The following is an 18898-nucleotide window of genomic DNA, read 5'->3' on the forward strand; positions in this document are numbered from 1 at the left end:
ATTTTGGTGTTCATAGCATGCTTACCCTCATTTGTTGACTATGTGCCTCAGAAGATTTCCATAATATAGTCAAAACTAAATCAGCCTAGATTAAATGTAGTTTGAAAACTACTGGCTAGCCTCTATTTGAGATATTCCTGATAAACTTAGAGTATGACCTAGCAAAGATGTCTAAATTTTAAAATAAGGTAATATCTGAGGAAGACTACTTTATGGTGTTTGATAAAATAATTGTTGCAAAGTAGCCTTGCTGAAAGGAGCGTTTGGTGTTCAAAGAAACTTACTGTGTTATTGTGTCTATTGTAGGCAGCAGCAGGCATACTGTGCTATGTGGGAGCCTATGTGTTCATCACATATGATGATTATGATCACTTCTTTGAAGATGTCTACACACTAATTCCAGCAGTAATTATCATAGCTGTGGGAACACTTCTTTTTGTTATTGGACTTATTGGGTGCTGTGCCACAATTCGAGAAAGTCGCTGTGGACTTGCTACAGTAAGTTGCAGAGTTTTTACATAATGTTGTTTGCTTGTTACATGTTCAGCTGTCTTCCCTTTTAGTACACTTCTAAAATATCTTTTTTGAGTTTGTTCTAATCTTATTTTATGGCCTTAAATGTTTTCCCCTTCTATTTTGTTATGAACATCTTATTTCAATTTTCTGTTCTGAATAATGGTGTTAAATTAGCCAGTTCTGGCAGCAGAAGGCTCCTCAGTTTTACCTCTTTTAGAACTGTGGTCGTCTCAAAAAATGTCAAACCATATGATTAAGTCCTAACAGTTTTAAAATCTCACTTTTGTACGTTCTGGTTGAAAAGCTGAAATTGGACAGAGAAAGGTGAGCCAGGAGCCGCCTTGTTTTAAGTATCTTGCATCAAGGGTAACTGAGGGTTGCTATGATGCCTAAATATTTTTCTTTATGGCTTAGTTTGGACATTTGGTTTGCAGTATATTATGCCATATGTTTCCAAGCATTTTAACTGTAATTTCAGCTTGAAAATTAGGTAGTATTTAAACTAGAGGCCAGTTTTTAAACTATGCCCACAGCTTGGGGTTTTTTCTTTGTTGGATGTTGTGTAGACTTCTTTAACAGTTTATTATAAAAGTACTGTTAAATATAGCAAGACAAATGTGTAGCTTGCTGTCTCTGTCAGTTGTTACAGAGCTTCATCTGAAGAAACATTCCCTTAGTCCATCTACCACTCTTAGTAACAGCCTGGGTAGCTACTTTGATGTGACATTCCTATTTATCTAACAGAAAGAAGAATGAAAGAAACACTTGATTAAAGCACTTCACTATGGTATTTTCAGTCCTAATGATTAACACTTGCCTGGCTGGGCAGCTTCTTGTTACTTGGTGAAGCTGTGAACACTAAAGTTTCTTGAAGGAAGTTAATTCTGGGCTCATTTGGTCAACTTAATTGCCTGCTTTATTTGTTAAATCAAAACCTTACCTGAAAAATTACTTTAAATAGCAAAATCTATATGGTGACTTTCAGAAAGTAAATGGGTAAACCTATTTACACAAACACTCTTGATTGTATTTTACAGTTTGTGATCATCCTGCTCTTGGTTTTTATCACTGAAGTTGTGGTGGTGGTTCTTGGATACATTTACAGAGCAAAGGTAATAACTTCTCAATTTCAGTAAATGTTTTGTTGTGAATTCTGACCAAAATACAGAGGTGTAGTCTGTACTGTATTTGATTCTGTGGAACTGTTAATAGGTATTTGTTAAGGGAATAAAACCAAACCTCTAAGTGGGTTAATTTGAAATAACAATATCTTAAAATTTAGAACGCCAATATTCTTCAAACTACAGCAGAAAGTTTTCTTGTAGGCAAAAAAAGTTGCTGGAAGATATCATTAACAGTTGAACAGTAGAGGGGAATCATGGTAATTGGTATCTTTCCATTTTCCAGATGGTCTTCTAATTTATTTATGTTTTGACTTTGTGAATGATTTAGGTTACACAATATTTGAACATAGGGCATATTGTTTTGATATGCAATAACTTCAATATTGTCTTGTGTTTTGGTATACAAACTAATGCTGTATAATAATAAAATCAAACAGATCAAATGTGTTAATGTATAGTGTCTAGCTTTATACAGGTTGTTGACAGGGGTTATGGCTAAAGAAATTATGTCTTCTCCTGCTGTTTGTTTGATGGAAGTTAAGAAACGGGACCAGAAAAAATTAAATTAGTGGTGTTTTCACCAGCATAATATGTGGCAGAAGTATACCACATGGTATTAGAGATTTCACAATGTAGCTTGAAGAAAAGAAGTTTCTAACCTGCACAGTTTCAGTGGGTTTTGTTATGTCTACATCTAAATTTTGCCAAAAAATTAGCAGAAAAGCCATTTTTAGCTGTGACATGTAGTACGATTGCACTATAGGACACTCCAGTGATATCTCAGTAGCAAACAGAACTACGACAGCATTTACCTGTCTTTGGCCTTCTGTTTCTGTAGACAACATGAGTCTTAACTAGTTCAGTATTTTCTCCTTGCTTTCTCCTGCAATCCTGGAAGAAACAGTGTGACAACCATTAAGTAACAACCTAGAGTTTTTGCTTGGTTTACAAAGGAAGGCTGCCTTGAGTAAGCAGCTAACAAGAGGACCTTGAACTGTGCATTATAAATGTGGCTTAGTAACAGTTAGAATAGGCTGCTTCAACAGAAATGCTCTATTGCCAATGCTTAATTTCCAGGTATATTTTTTTCTCATGGTATACATCTGATTTCTGGTATCTTGGCAGTGCACTCAGAAGATCATTTGGGTTTCTAAAGCTTGTAGTGGAAGTAGTCCTTAGAAGCAAATTAAGAAAACGGTACAATTCCTGCAGAATGGGAAACATGTTGAGTTCTTACATGTTAACTTGAACGGTTGCCTTCTGCTCCAGTACTTGCAGAGATGTAGTGTATTACATTATAGTTATTCAGGACCTGATCTGGACTAAGCTGTGGTCATCCTACTCTTCTGTGTTCCATTCTTAAAGTGGCTTGCTCTTTTTCAGTTAACAGCATTCAGAGCAGAAAAAAGCAGATGCATAGATCTTTCTTCCCTAGCCCATCTGAAATCACACACTTGAAAACACTTGAAAATTGGATTGGTCCCAGCTGCATGTTCCTATTGCCTCTCATTTTTGTCTTGCTACCATACGATTTCACAGCTGTAGGTAATGCAAGGTCAGAGCTTGGGGGAAGAGGGGAGGTAGTTGCTTTTCAGTGGCAGCATGGTCTTGTGTTAAGCCATTTGTGGGAGTCAGTATTTGAAAACTAAAATCTTTTGAAAGGACAGAGATTTTGTTAGTAAAAATGGCAGTTTTCTACTACCTGCAGTACTCTAGCATCTTAAACTATTGTTTTCCAGTGCAACAGGAGTGTCAGAAATAAATTTATTACCAATGCACTGGGAGGTGAAATCTGCTTAGTTGTCTGATTATTTTTGCCAGGGTAAATAAGGCAGATCTCTGTGTTGCCAATCTTGTTCTGTTTCTGACATGGCATGTACAGATCTGGGGGGGAGTTCTTTTGTTGTTTTTATAAAAAGGCACCCAAATCATGTTAGAATTACCTTAGTGTTAACTGTGCAAAGTTCCAAACAAAAGTTTACAAACGAAAGGGAAGATTGAAGTCATGGCAGTTCATCAACACTGTTGGTACCAAGTGTAATGTCTCAAGGACGTGCTAATTACTGATCTCAAAATTGCTTATTTTTTCAACATGCCTCTCTAAACCTGTGTGTGTGGATCCAATTCAGGCTCCTACTGCTTCAGAACAATGTGAAGCATACCTAGGTCATACTGTGATAGACTAACCTGCAGCAGAATCTGCTAGCCTTGGTCCTCATCAGTAAAAGTAAGGCTTTTTGTAAATAGCAGTAGGGATTAAACAGGCCGTCACTTGGTTGAGGACTTACTGGCTTTTTTTCCCTGGGTGGAGTAGTTCACTCTCTTCATTTTTCATAAAACCTGCCAGTTAGCTAGAGCTAGTGACTTCTGTTTGCGTTGTATGCAATTTGCATGGCTTTCAGGCATAATGTTGCCCTAATTGAACCATATGCCAAATGATATACAAGCAAGCACTGAAATGATTTAAAAACCGATATGACAAATTGAACAGCTGTTTTGTTATATGAATCAGAGTTGTAAATCACATTAGTTAAATCATCGGTTTATTTTAAGCTGGTCTGAAACAAGTTGCCTGTACGGGCTAAATTGACTTTTATTCATATCTATCTTGATACAGATTTACTTGTAAAGATAACCAGCATTCTTGGGCGGGGGGAATGAAGCTTGTGCTATTGCTGCAGAAAATTCTTCCATTAAAGCATTTAAGGGAATGACATGTTGGCAAGACGTTCCTACTGTAACTTGCACATGTAAAGAATATGCATGCTTAGTTAATGCTCAGCTTTAAGATTACATTCCTTGCACGTAATTCTTGTTGAATGTGATAGAAAAACATCAATTCAGAGCTAATCTTACTATTGTGCAAATGTTTAGCTGCACCAAACTTGCTGTGTGTTTAGGTAACAGTTTACAGTGAAACATATTACTTAAAAGGTTCTAGTAAGATTTCTTCCAAAATAGGCATTGTAAGATGCCTTTTTGGGGGACAAGAGATGATTCTTGGGTGGCATCCATTTCTAACACATGTACTTGACAGCATCTTTAGCAGCTTGACTCATCCGCAGTAGTGTTAGGAGCTATTCCAGTAACTGTTGCTATGTACAATGTACTGCCATTAGTGTTTCTCAGGGAAGGGTAGGGGGACTGGGACTGACAGGAAAGCTTGGTCACTGTCAGGTAGGATAGTCAGCCAAAAGACCTCATCTTTGAGAATTTACCTGTGCTTCAGTCAGAATGGGAAGAGCAGGTGGTATGACTTACTCATGTCCTCGTGGCACAAAGGGAATGAGTTAGCACAGATGGTTATACTGGGTTTGGTTTCAAACTTCGAAGGAGGAGTAGGAAGTGGGAAGGTGAATGCATGGAGAGCCCTTAACTTCAGAGAATGTCTGCACCAGGGTCATAATAAAAGCAATTTCCTTTCCAAGATACATTGCAAAGCTACTTTGTCTAAAATCTTATGGGAGATAGCTGTTTGGGTTTTTTCTTGCCCATTAGCTGCAAGCTAGCAACATGTTTGCAAAAGTCAAGTTAGAATTTTAAGAAGCTGTACCACCAAAGTATGCTGATTTCAGTTGATAGGGAGTTACCTTGGTTTCCTGGGTTGCTATAATTAAAGTGAAATAATTTTACCTAGACCTGTAGTGCTTCTGTTGGTGTGCTAATGCAGGTGCTTTCCTAATACTTCACAGGTGGAAGATGAAGTTGATCACAGCATTCAGAAAGTATACAATGGATACAATGGGACAAATCCTGATGCAGCCAGTCGTGCTATTGACTATGTACAGAGGCAGGTGAGCCAGCAAGACACTTAGGAGCTTTTTAGTCCTTTCTGTCCTTAAAACACAGGTGCTGTGTTGCTCTGCTACTTGGGTAGCCTACCTTCTTCCATTCTGACAAATCTAGGAAACAGCTGATTGGTCAATAAATAGCTTAACTCAGTTAAAATTAGTAGAACTATGACATTGTTGATGGGGAGATGCATTTTGTGTAATTCGCTATCTATGAATCAGTGTTTGGATTCAAATATTTAGTACTTTGTTACATAATCTTAATATGTTTATGTTCTTGGTATTGCAATTAGAATTGTTGTCTCATCCCACTTCTTGACTGATAAACACATTGGCTCTTTACCTGTATGATTTTTCAGTTGCGCTGCTGTGGGATCCGTAACTATTCAGACTGGGAGAATACTGTCTGGTTCAAACAAACTAAAAATAACAGCGTGCCACTTAGCTGTTGCAAAGCAGCTCTCAGCAATTGTACTGGCAGTTTGACCCACCCAATGGACCTTTATTCTGAGGTAAGACAGGCGAAGTATGAACTGATGTAGCCACTACTTTTGCTGGCAATCATTTAATTTTTTTTTTAGTGGGAGTGTGAAGTCTTGGGTATATTTGCTTTAATGGGAAATAAATATGGTTTCGGGGGGGGAGGGGTGGAAACTCTTCTTTTTAAATCTGTGATATACTAAGTAGTGGTGCTTTTTTTTTTAGTGTTTAGATTCTCTTTCTGGCCTGTTTGATGCTTTGGGGTTTTTTTAGTGTGTGTCTAAATGTGATTGCAAGATGGATATATAAGAAGTCTACTTGTTTCAGGGGTGTGAGGCTCTCGTTGTAAAGAAGCTTCAAGAAATCATGATGTATGTCATCTGGGCAGCACTAGCATTTGCTGCTATTCAGGTAAGAGAATATTCTTTAGCTGTAAGCTTTTTCTTAACCTGGACAGTAGTTTAGAATTTATTACAAGTATGCACAGGGTGATGACAGCTTTAGTCCCTACTTGCTTTGAGGGATAAATGAACATCAGTCAAAAGGATCTACACACTTTAACACAGAACTTCTCAACCATGCATGATCTAAAAACTACTGCTATGTGGATCTGTATTCTATTAGATTTGAAGATAGCTGAACAGTCAATGTTACATGCAGTAATCTACTAGAATGTAAATGGTAAATTATTTCTTGAAAACTAATTATCTAAGTATCAAGTATCACGAATGTGCTCTGATGGGATTTAACATTTGATGAATTTGCATAGCATTTAAGTTCCAACTTTAAAACGGATAGCTCGTACTTCATGCCATTTTAGAGGTATGTCAGCTTAACTATGCTTCATGGCATACAAATAATGTCAAGACCACCCAGGAGATATACCAGGGTTTTTGATAGCATGCTCTGCTGTTGTTCAACTGAGCTTTGCATTGTGTCTTGAAAATTTCTTGGTTTCTGGACTTAAGCAAAAAAAGATGTTCTAAACCGGAGACCCTGCCTGCTTAAAATTGAGCACAGGCTGTCTCCCATGTGAACCTTAAATGTTACAGTTACCCTGGTCATAAAAAAGTAACTGAGGAAATAGACTAATGTGTATCTCAGTATTTATTTAGATTTTTTTAAAAAGACTAGGACTGTCTTCTAAACATATCTGTAAAACTGGAATTTTGAATGCTCATGAATTTGGCAGGCTTAGTACATTAATCACATTATTTTCAGACTGTGCCAATGTTATGACCTCTGAGAAATGCGATCCATATGCTGAATCCCAAGAGACTTAAACTAATTTCAAAGTTACTTTTGTGCCCTTAATAGCATTTGAATTCAGAAAACATCATACCTGTTGAGTCAGGTGTTTCAGGCACTTTTGTTTTCGAAAGCAGCTTTTGAGCTGGATTGTATGTTTGATGTTAAATAATATTTTGCAAGCAGTCTGGTGAAAATGTGATTAAATTTTTATTTCAGTGCTACAATGATATACTCATAGATAACACTGTATACAGTAATATTGTTGAACTGTCCAAACCAGATTACTGCAGCTATGGAACTTTAAATTTCATGAAATATGTGCTCAGCCTTCTGAAGGAAGGTATTTTTTTAATTGCTATTCTTAAAATTTTAACTGTTAAGGCAATATTTAGTCTGCTTGAACACTGAAATGTCTTTGTGTCATGTAAATTAATGTATTTACCACAACCATGGTTACTATGGCACAATTTTGTGTAGGGGGGGGAAAATTATGTTACGAGGCTGGTTGAGCTGAATCCCAAGAGGAGGCATTATTCCTAGTTTTGGAGTTTGCAGGTTGATTAACGGGTCCGCCCCAAAATGCAGCACAGTTGTAATCCTCTCTGGGATTGGGCCAGAATTTCTGACACGTACTTGCAATGGAAATGTGGCTGCTTGCATCCTGCTGTTATTGCTGGCTCATCAGTTCCAGGCAAGCATGTTAGTTGTATCCCTCCTGCAGTGGATGCTCTTTGATTTGTCTCCACATGTCAGTAATCAAACTATTGGCAGAAAGTACATATTGTCTGAATAATTTTTAAAAAAACAACATCAGAGAAATTTCTTTGCTAGTGCTGCAGTATAGCACTTTGAAATCTTTTTGCTTAAGGTTAAAACGAGTTATGTGATACCTGTTTAGAAAATGAATAGAATAAAGATAAATATAGACTACAGGGTGTTGGGAATACCCTTGAAATTTCTGTCTAGTAATATTTACTGAGTGATAATCATGTTTAAGTCTATCAGAGGTCATATTCCTATCTTTGCTCCACAGTTCAAATGGTTGCAAAGTCACATGTTTTAAAATTACATTAGTTTCAGTCAAGTTGATACTAAACAGTATTCAAACTGTTCTATTATTTATCTCCTGAAACTTAAGATGTAAGTTGTGACCTACTGTTATTTGTAATACAGAATTCAAGTATGTACTTAGTCTGATTCTCAGCAAAATAGTCTGTGGGCTAATTGAAATGGAGATAAGAATGTAAACTTCAGCAAATGGCCTGTAATTTAGGTCATATCCTGTGAACTTGGAGGAGTAACTTTTTTTCTTACCTTTTGGTGAATTTTACTGCCATTCCTATTCTTGCTGCATAAGAATCTGCTCTGAACTGATTGTTATTTCATACGTTATGCAATAAGGCGGGCAAAAGTTCATTACCTGTAATAGCTTCCAGTCAACAATTTTAGCCCTCAGTATTTTCCTTAAAATGAAAAGACTGAGAAGAATTTTTGCAAGGCTTGGCATTTGTGGAAAATTTAATCTTTTCTGCATAGAAGTAATTTTTGGTATGTTCATGTTTCAGTTAACCATGGGGATCTTCCAGTGCACAATAATTCCCTCGTCTTAACCACAATGACAGCACAGAACTATTAATAACTGGGAGGCAAACTGAAGGGAGCAAAGGCATTGCAGTGGAGTAGAAGTGCTGCTTGATGAGCTGCAGAGTTCATTCTTAAAGATAGCTTTTGTAGTTAATGATCACTTACAAGATACTGAACTTGGCATATGTATATACAGCCAGTGAGGGTTTTTCTGTACTAAAAAAGCAAATTGGTTTGATGAAAGATTGGATAGTTACTGCTAGCAGGCAAACTTTAAAAAAAAATAGTTAAAAAACAAACTAAACAAACCTTCTGACTATGGGAGATATGTAAACTTTTCTGAAAGTTGAACAAGAGAAGATGCATGGATCATTCACCAGCACAGACTTCTAAAATATTTTTGTTCACAATATTGAGGAGAAACAATCAAATGCCTTAGAAAAGGTTTTAGAAGTGCTAGCGTGTTTTTTTTAATTACATAACTTTCTCTACAGAAGTGATTTATTGAAATACGGGCGTTAATTCTGTGTTAACAGTGAATTCTAGAAATATGCTCAGTGGCCTCTTAAAGGATAATAGATGGTTTAAATATTAACTCAAAAATATTGAGGTTTATTGTAGTAAGGTTTTACTTACTGTAGGTTTTACTGTAGTAGCTGATTGTTACAGATTTTACACAACTCTGTATAAATTGAATGTCTTGAGTGAGTCATTGAACAGGATTACCTTTGTGTGAATAACTGTAAATGTGATGCAACTACTTTCATTTATTTGACATACATGGCTAGAATGAATTGCAGCAAAAGACTGAAGGAGGTGTTTCTCTGCAGCACGTTCTTCCCCCCCCCCTCCCTTTCAGAACAAGGATAAAGTTTTTGTACTTGCAGGCTGTGAGCCTTCTTCAGAATTCTGTAGCCACTGGCAACTAATATAAACTCTCCATTTCAGAAGTCCAACTTAAGAGTTGTTTTCATTGTGGATGTTGCCCCTTCACTTAGAGGGGCTGTGTCCATGAAGAGTCATTCTTTAATGTAACTTTTTTCTTTTACTCTGACATGATTGTAACAACCTGAGCAACCCTATCTAATTGAAGATGTCCCTGTTTATTGCAGGGGAGTTGGACTAGGTGACCTTTAAAGGTCCCTTCCAACCCAAACCATTCTTTGATAACATATGTTTGGGAGTTAGTCTGTGAACTGGAACCACCCAAGTAATGATGGAAAGTGAAGAAAGGTGCTGTTTTTACCAACAGACCGAAGTGCTGTACTCTAGGTTACTTTCCATATGCTTTTCTGAACCTGGGATGGTTTCTTCTATAGATCCAAAGCAGATAATGTACTGCAGACAAAGAATATTGTAGATCTTTACAGCTTGTTCCTTCCAGGAAATTAAAAGCTCATACTAGAATTTCATCATGCTTTTTTTTAATCACTGCTTATTTACACTTAGGATTTTTAAAATATTCTCTCTTCTATCTTTCAGCAGACTTAAGTACTATGTTGCATGTACTGTCATTTTGTTTTAAAACTTGTTACATATGTGATGTTTGCATCAGACTTTATTAAAAAAAGTGAATGATTCTCCTTTCTCTATGTAGCAATATTCTTGTTTGATAGCAATATTCTTGTTTGAATATATAGCAATATTCTTGTTTGCTTTCTGTTCAAGCGTTTTTTGGGGTGGTAGGTTTTTGTTTTTTAGAAGCTTATTTACCTTCTGGGTGATTCTTTATAATCCAGAGCTATGACAGGAGCCTCTTGAAATATTTGCATCTGTGAATAAACTTCTACGCATATGACCAAATCAATACAAGCTCTTACTTTACTGAAGCTGTGACCGATTACTGTACACCATAGAATACAACACTATACCTGATTTTTTTTTAGTAGATAGTCTTATTCTACCTTCAGTAAATGTGCAACTTCTGAAAAATACCATACCCTACATCCCTGATTTCATTCATCTGATTTAGGTCTTGTAAATGTATATGGGGTGATCATACCCTGAATTCCTGGCAAACTTGCCAGCACAGTTCTAGTACTGTGAATTTTAACAGCAGGAAAAATGTCTAAATGTGAGTAATTCACATTGGAGTTAAGCTTTCTAATGTGACACGTTAACAGAGATTGAGCATTTGAAAGAGATTTCTGCAGTGAAGTAGGTTCATAAAACTCTGAAGTTTTGCTCCTTCTCATCATAGCAATGAGAGACTAATGCATTTGAATTTCAGTATGATTTTTCATACCAGATACAGTATCTAAAAAAAATCTGTACCTTTCATAAAATTAGTAATTTCTTCCATCTGAATTATTGAGTCAGAATACAAGTGACTGACCAAAAAAACTGTTGTTAAAGATGTCCAAGAATCTTGCAAGAAAATAAGGCTGGAGTTTGTGGCCCTCACTTTTTGCAGCAGGAAATGAAGCTTTTTCAAGAACAATGCATTTGTTGCTGTTTACCTTATGGACAATTAGTCTTGCGAAGCATGCTGACAATTTCTGTGCGGAGGTTAAAACTCTTGAAGTACCTTCTTTGTACTCAGCTTGTTTTCTGTTTTTCTTTTTTTTTCTCCATAGCTTCTGGGCATGCTGTGTGCCTGTATAGTACTATGTAGGAGGAGTCGGGATCCTGCCTACGAACTTCTCATCACTGGCGGAACCTATGCCTAGAAGACAATGCGAACATGCAGTTCAATCTTATCTCACTTATGTGGAAGGTGAATGGGCCAGGTCTACTGCGATAGCTTTCTTGCCCGAAGCTTAGTCAAAGCACACCTTTCACAGATGAGGACAGCCGTACTGTACACTGGTGATGGGCAAAACAACTCAGCTTTACACACACCCATATAATTACCTGTGACTTTCACTGTTTTAGCCAGCTATTCATGTATCTAAATGTTTTAGTATACTAGTAAACTTTCTAATTTCAGAACCATTTGCAAGTTAAGTGTAATTTGGTTGATACGAAAGTCAAAGGATGTGTGCCTACTTTGGTGGATTACCTCTAAGCATTAACTGGCTGACTCTTGCATATAGAGAGAGAGAATGTCTTAAACCTTCACTACATGGAACTTTTTTGGCCAAAGTTGTACAAAGGAAGCCAGCTGTATTTAATTTGAGGAAGAAAAATTTTTAATCTTGCCCCTCACCAGTGTCATTTTTTAAAAAACACTTAAGTCCAGTAGACTTTATATAAAACTGTAAAAAAATAAATAAATAAAAATTTTAGGATAATGTGACTGCAGTTTTGACCTTCAGAGATCAAATCTTTCCACCGTTAGTGGTTTAAAATACAAGCTGGCTTTTCAGGAGTATAATGTATGCACTACTGTTCTATAATGAAATATTTCATTTTTCTATGAAAAAAAGAGCGGTTTTATGTGTTGAGTGAACTGTTAGACTGTAGATCTTAAATTGGTTTGGAAACAATGTAGCCATGTAGAGTAGCAAAGTAGTATGTGAAAGTGATCTCAACTGTAAATAGTAAACCGGATTAAATAAATCTCTGTATATCCTCCCTATAAAGATGTGTTGTTTTCTGTTGAGGATTCCAGTGTATTTGTCCATATGGAGTCCTGGTATGGTAGAAGCATTAAGCTTTAGTATGAAAGGACCAGTTTTAAGTGGCTTCATTTAAATAGATCTGTATTTAAGGTTTGGTGGAAGCTTGATTGTATCGTATTTGTTCTTTTTATTTGAAACAATACTAGAGAAACACAGCACAACAGATTTGATTGAACTTAGTGGAAAGTTAACAGCTTGTGAATACAGTTAAGGAAGAATCTGTTGCCTCTGAACAGCGGGGGATGAATAGTCATACTATTGCTGTATGTTATGCATTAATGTGTCTGAAGTTGTTTAGATGCTTAGTCACTGCTCTGCTTTCCATGGCTTCAGTTGCCTCCTTTGCAGAAGCCAGGAATGTTCAGAATGTCTACCAGTTGCTTTTGTGCTTTATTGTGCAAAGTAGGCATGCTCAGTCAAATGGACATCGACATGTAGTATTCTCAAATACTCAAAGAAACATCACTCAGGAAAAGATAATTCTAATGCACATAGTCTGTTGTTAAGGCCAATACATCTCATGGGAGATTTAAGTTTCTCAGAGTTGTTAACGCTGCTGTAGAAGTATACTTTTGGAATTCTGTATTAATTTCTAGAGGTTGATTTCAGATGATATGCCCTTGGGGCTTAGATTTTCATTCTTAGTACAGTATGTGGCTTAACCTGAAAGGCCTCCTGGGGCTCTGGTGTTAAATTTCCCAGATGCAGTAGCAAGCCTGCTAACAGAATCTACTATCAGAAGTGTTGACAAATCTAAGAATTATCTGTATTATTTTGTATTGCATATTGTAGATATGCTTGGAAAGATCCCAAACTAATAAAATTGAGACAACCCTGGCTTGTAAGAATCAGACCTGGGGACGTTTTAAAACAGACTTGTGTTGCACAAAACAAAGCTAAGGATGCTTCAAAAACTAGTCAGCTCTTACTAGCTACAAGGCAGAAAGAAGCTGCGCAGTCAACAGCCTGAACATACTTCTTTGAAGTGAGGATAGTTACGGAGAGATTACAGTGCATGTACTTGTTAATCTTGCTGGAAGACATGGATTTGAAGTGGAGATGACTTGACGGTATACTACCAAGTACTTGCATGTAGATCAGGGAAGTCTCTTTAGAAGACTTGCTTTAGAAAATACAGAGAATTTGTGCTGGAATATGGAAACTTTTCCTGAATCAGTAAATATTTACAGCTTTTGGGGGCATAAAACATGCTCTAAACAAAGCCTGACTGAACTTTTAACTGTTGTGAATTTAGTTGTTTCTAGGAACCAGTGCGCTTCATACATTGCATGATTTGTCAGTAGGTCTTGGATGTGTGGCTAGAGTTATGGTGGTGTGTTTTTGGGGGGGGGAGCAGGGGGGACCACAAACTTGAAGGGTCTGATACATTGCATTTTGTATGACTCGCTGAAGTTGGGAACATGTGGCATCTCCTTGGTAGTCAGACATGAATACAGCTGTACTGTGAGCTGAGTGGTTTCACTTAGTCTTTGAATGATCCTGTATTGTAAATGTGCTCTGGTTGCCGTGTGCTAGTTAGTGCAAATGGTGTGTTTCATGCTCGAATAAGGAGGCATACACAAGTTCTCATGTAGGGATTGAGATAATGCTGATTTCTGCCACCATAGCTTCTGTCATCACTTCCAGTTGTGTAGACTTCCTGAATTCTGAAGGTGATTGGAAGCCAGACAGCTTAAATATTTGTTACTGGTTCAGTATAGTTTAGCTTGGTTAATGTTGAATATTAACTGTAGTACTAAAAGCCTTGGATTGGCTATAAATCCATTTTGCTTAGAATTCCAGAACTGCAAACTGATCTGGCAGACTTCTGAAATTCTGTCTTTGGTCCCAGTATAGCTCTGGAGAAGAATTTCTTAATCTTGAGTCCTGTAGAAGAGGAGACAGTTTGATATTAAAGGCTGATGATAAACGTGAGGCTTATCTAGCTGTGGTTCATATATGTGTCCTGTTAAAAGCTTTAAATGATGAAAGCGGAACAAGTTGTTCTGCTTGTCAAGGGGATGCTCTTACTGTGCATTATAGATTGTAAAAATGCAGGTGTAGTTTGTTGCACCCAGTCATGGAAATGCTGTTCAGTGTATCTATTTCAATAGAAATTGTAGCTTATTTGGCATTTAACTTGCCTGTAGTTGAACAGTGCTATATTTGGGTAAATATACAGAGAGAACTTACTCCATTGTAAATTAATTAAAACACTAGTATTAAAATGTGTCTTGATATGCTGAGCTTCTTGCTGTCCATGTGAGGAATATTCCTTGCTTTTAGGTAAAGACCCTTGATTTCTTCTAGAACTAAAGTATATGCATTTCCAAAACACTGTTTTGTGTCTGAGAAGAGCTTCTTGTCTTCTGGATGAATTCCCATGTATGCTGGATCCAGGCTGCCTGCTACTGTTAATAAAACTCTGCTCTTAGCAAACTATTCATGTGCTAAGAAAAATGACAGAAGACAACTAGATTTCTGTCCTGTGGGTGAAAGAGTGCTATTACAAACTGTTGCTGTTCTAGCAAGTTGGTGAAGCCATATGCCTTTCTGCTTCACTCATCGCTGAACAGTCTAAGCAAGGTTGGCATCTTTGCTTGTTCTTCACCTGAGTCAGGAGGTTTGCATTGCAATGAGATTCTGGTTTTTAAGTTTAGAGTGTGTTTTATTGTTGAGCAAGGAACCACTTTAGTATTAAAGAACAGTGGAAAGTCTGAACAGGATGGACCTGTCTATCAAGTACTACTCTGATAAGCAGGTTTTCTGCTTTTAAGTTCCCTATATTGGGACTCCTTCCTCTTAAATGAAGTTATACCATAATGAAACTCAGGCTCCTGTAAACATTCAAAGCAATATTTTCTAGTGCGGACTTCATAGTCATAATGAACAACACAAAAAACCAAGAAAAAACTGACAACTTAGATGTGAGCAAGATGGAAGAGTTTTTCTTTCCTCTAGTACATTTTCAGTTGCTAGTTCTTTTTCTAGCTGTTACTGTTGAACCCTATTTAGCACAGGACTTTAATCTGCACTGTAGTATGAAGTTACCTCTACTAGCTAGTTTGAGATAAGCTCAAGTATCAAAGGTAACTGAGCCATGGCAGCATGTAGTTTAGTACGAGCTACTTAGTGAGAAAAATACGATAAATCAGCCTGTGCTTAATTAATGCTAGGAGTACCACCCGTCCATTGCTTCCAGTACCAACCAGTTTGGTTTGCTCAATAGTGCTGTAGTTCGCAGTGTAAATTCAGCCCAAGCCATGTGTTAATTTGACTTGCTCAGTATCTCTGGTCTGCACTATGATCCTTTATCTTTTTCACTGCCCCTTTCCCTGTGTTTCCTAGCTAGTTTACACTCTTGAAACTTAAGTTTGAACACCATTCTCATTAGCACTTTAAACATGAATTCTTAATGTCTCCTTCAACTTTAGCATTACTGATTAAATGCCTTTTTTTCTTCTTCAGGCACATAATCCACATGTATTAACTACTTTCAAGGTCAGCATTCTAGCGAAGGGAATATTAAGTTTCTTCCCTTGCTCTGTGGAAATCTTTCATGTATTTGAAGAATATATTTTCTGTGACTGTTGGAAAAAAAAAAATCATGGGCTTAAATTGCAGCAAGTGAGTTAAGGCTGATACATCAGGAAATACTTTTCCTTACTGAAAGAATAAATAAGTGTTGGATTGCATTAGACAGGAATGTTGGTGTCACTGTAATGTGGCCTTTCTAATATGCTCATATCTGCTAGTGCTTTTTAGGGGACAGGGGATGACTTGGTTTCATTCTGTCTCTTTTTTTTTTTTTCCCTTGACTACTGTGTCTGCTATTTTCAGTTCCTGTGTGGATTTTCGATTGGCTATCTTGTAGCTGGGTATAAGGCAATCCTGCTGGTACTTTTGTCTGATTTCTTGGTTTTTAGATGTAACTGACTACTCCCAAGAGGTTTCTTCTATGTGTTTAACTTTATCCTGCTGCTACTTTTGCAACCAAAATGTCTGATTTCTTGGTTTTTAGATGTAACTGACTACTCCCAAGAGGTTTCTTCTATGTGTTTAACTTTGTTGAATATACAATATGTAGGATGTTCCTATCCCCCTACTTAATCTGATGCAACTCATCTTCTGTAGTGTGGAGTCTACCAAAATTCAGTTACAGTAGATCTTACAGCATAGGAAATAGAGAACCAATAAATAATTTTTTGGTACCCTGTTGGTAGGCTTGATAGAAGCTCTGTAGGACTGATTACACTGTAGTACATTGATTACATTTTCATGTTTCACTATGCAGTCAAATGCTGATAATGCTCTCTATGAAGTCTAGCCACTTCTTTTCAGCAGTTACTACTTCTACTGTTACTTCAGCCAGTGAAGCTGTTAATAGTAGCAACACCAGGTGATCTGGGGAGGGAGGAGGGTTTGTGTTTTTATTTAAGGGGGTGGCTGGATCTGTTCTATGTGTTGCTTGACTGTACTTGGGTTTCCAGCTTCAAACAGCTAGCAATATGTTTACTTCACCCCAGCTGCACACCTGAAGTGGCTGCTCATCCAAACCGCCTGGGTGTGATGCCTTCTGCTGAAGAGGCAAGGAGATCTTCATGCAGACTGCACAGGAAGTTACTCAAAGAATGATTGAATGTGTGTATGCTATGTGGAGCACACAAGCATGTAGTTTGCCTGCAGCAGTAAGCCTGACCTGATCCAGAGCTTTTTAACACATGGGATTAGAATTGCCTTAAGGGTGTTTTTTAATTGAGCTTTGTTTCTTCTTGCTGCTATCAAAACGACTTTGAAGTACATGGCAGTGCAAGGCCTGTGCTTTACTGCCTTTCAGTGACGTAGCATGAGGCTCATGAGAATTCAGCCTCATTCAGACTATAGTAAGGCATGATCAGGTGTGTGTTTGTCTTATTAAACAGGCGGTAAAATGGACTAACAAGGTCAGTTTAACAAAAAAAAAAAAAATCTGTCTTGATAGCAAGAAGAGGACAGCTCATGAGACTTTTCAATGCTTGGAGTTTCAGATTAGATTTGAGATAGGCACTTGTGATAATAGTGGTAGTGATAGCCTCCACAATATGGAGTTAGTGGATCTTGTGATCTTAGGCCTGAGATAAATCCCACTGAAATGCAACAGAAGTCTGTAAGTGCAGTGGATCTTAGGTTTTCCTGTGCACTGTATCCTGTAGCATAAGCACACACTTGGATAAAAGTAGTGCTTGGCAGACTGCCACCTGAGCCTCTAAATTGTCTTTCAATTTTTTGCTCTTTGGTGCCACCTTCTCTGACTGGAGCAGCTGAGCTTTCTACATATAATAAGCCTACTTCCACATGCTTTTTCAAAACTCATCTTGCTAATCTTTTACTTGCTGATCATTGCACCTTCTCACAGCTGATCTGTTTCCTCTGGAGCTGTACTGGGTAGATAGAAAGGTCTTTTGGGGGCAGCATCTTTTAAAACATGATGTATGCTTGGAATCTTGCTAAAAGGCAAGAGAGCAAGCTGACATCTAGACTACATCTAAACTGATGCTAGCACAAAGCTTCCCATCTGCCAAACTGCTGAAACTGATGCAGTGACCTGGAAAGTGGCAACGTTGTTGGTTGGTTGCTATAGGCCAAGCATGGCCATTGGTTGATAAGATGCTGGCTCTCTTACCCTGTTACCCACTGTCTCACATATCATTCTCGTATTTCTAGACTGCTTCAGCACTGATGTTCCACTTCTATTGTAGGGCTGTATTTCTTGGACTTGCTGTTTGTCCATCTCAGTTTGGTGATACTGTTCAATATTGGGACTGATTAGGAAAGAGCAAAATCAGTGACAAACAAGATAATTATGTTGCTGCTGCTTTGTTGGAAGGCTAGGTATGATCTGATTTTGATGGGGCAGTGTCATAGTTTGCCTGTGCCCTACATAGCAGTAGGTGTGAACTTTGTCCTTCTCTCCTACTTGCAGGTGAAAGGAATATCTGCAAAAAACCACTAAGGTAGTCCTGCAACAAGTCCTGTTTCCTTCTGTATAGCATATCGCAAGGATTAGTACTCAAAAGTAAGGCTAAATCACAGGCTACCTGTTACTAGATGGAGGTGAAGGAGGTGCTGGGGAAGCACAGCTGTACAGCTGCTCCTTGGCCATGTGTTACACCCCAGGCAGGTTTAATGGCCTGACAGCTGTCTGGCCTAGCGGAGGTAAACATGAGAGGTAGAGTTTGCCCACAGGTTTCTTTACTTCCTTACTGTGGCAGTTGCTTTCAGGATACAGGTTTTGTTTTCATGATACATATTTAGTCCAGGCATATACCTTTGACTTAGTCCTTGCTGTGACTGCAGTAATCTCTGCTGGATCTGTGCCTGACAGCAGCTGTTGCTTCCCTCCACGTCTAGTCTCCAGGATAGTTGTTCAGCTGTATTTTGTGTGATGTACTTACACTGCAGATGAACATCAAGTACAGTTTACTCATAACCTGAAAACATGGTCAGGTTTTGCAGCCCAAACTTAGACATGAACTTAAACTACTTGGTGGGATGGGGGAGAGAATAGGAAAAAAAAAAGTAAACTTGTGGGTTGAGATAAACAGTTTAA

General features: G+C 37.7%; 1 protein-coding gene across 1 annotated transcript; it reads left to right on the plus strand.

Annotated features, from left to right (window-relative positions):
- Window positions 1–306: 306 nt before the first annotated feature.
- Window positions 307–12270, plus strand: TSPAN3 (tetraspanin 3; the record flags this gene model as incomplete). The annotated part of the gene is made up of 6 exons (XM_009702313.1): window positions 307–498; window positions 1554–1628; window positions 5333–5434; window positions 5791–5943; window positions 6239–6322; window positions 11323–12270. Coding segments are annotated over 6 exons (699 nt in total), but the record flags the coding sequence as incomplete, so codon positions are not given.
- Between the last annotated feature and the right edge of the window lie 6628 nt (window positions 12271–18898).

The sequence above is a fragment of the Cariama cristata genome, unplaced genomic scaffold, assembly GCF_000690535.1.
Source record: "Cariama cristata isolate BGI_N322 unplaced genomic scaffold, ASM69053v1 scaffold1116, whole genome shotgun sequence".
Taxonomy (NCBI): domain Eukaryota; kingdom Metazoa; phylum Chordata; class Aves; order Cariamiformes; family Cariamidae; genus Cariama; species Cariama cristata.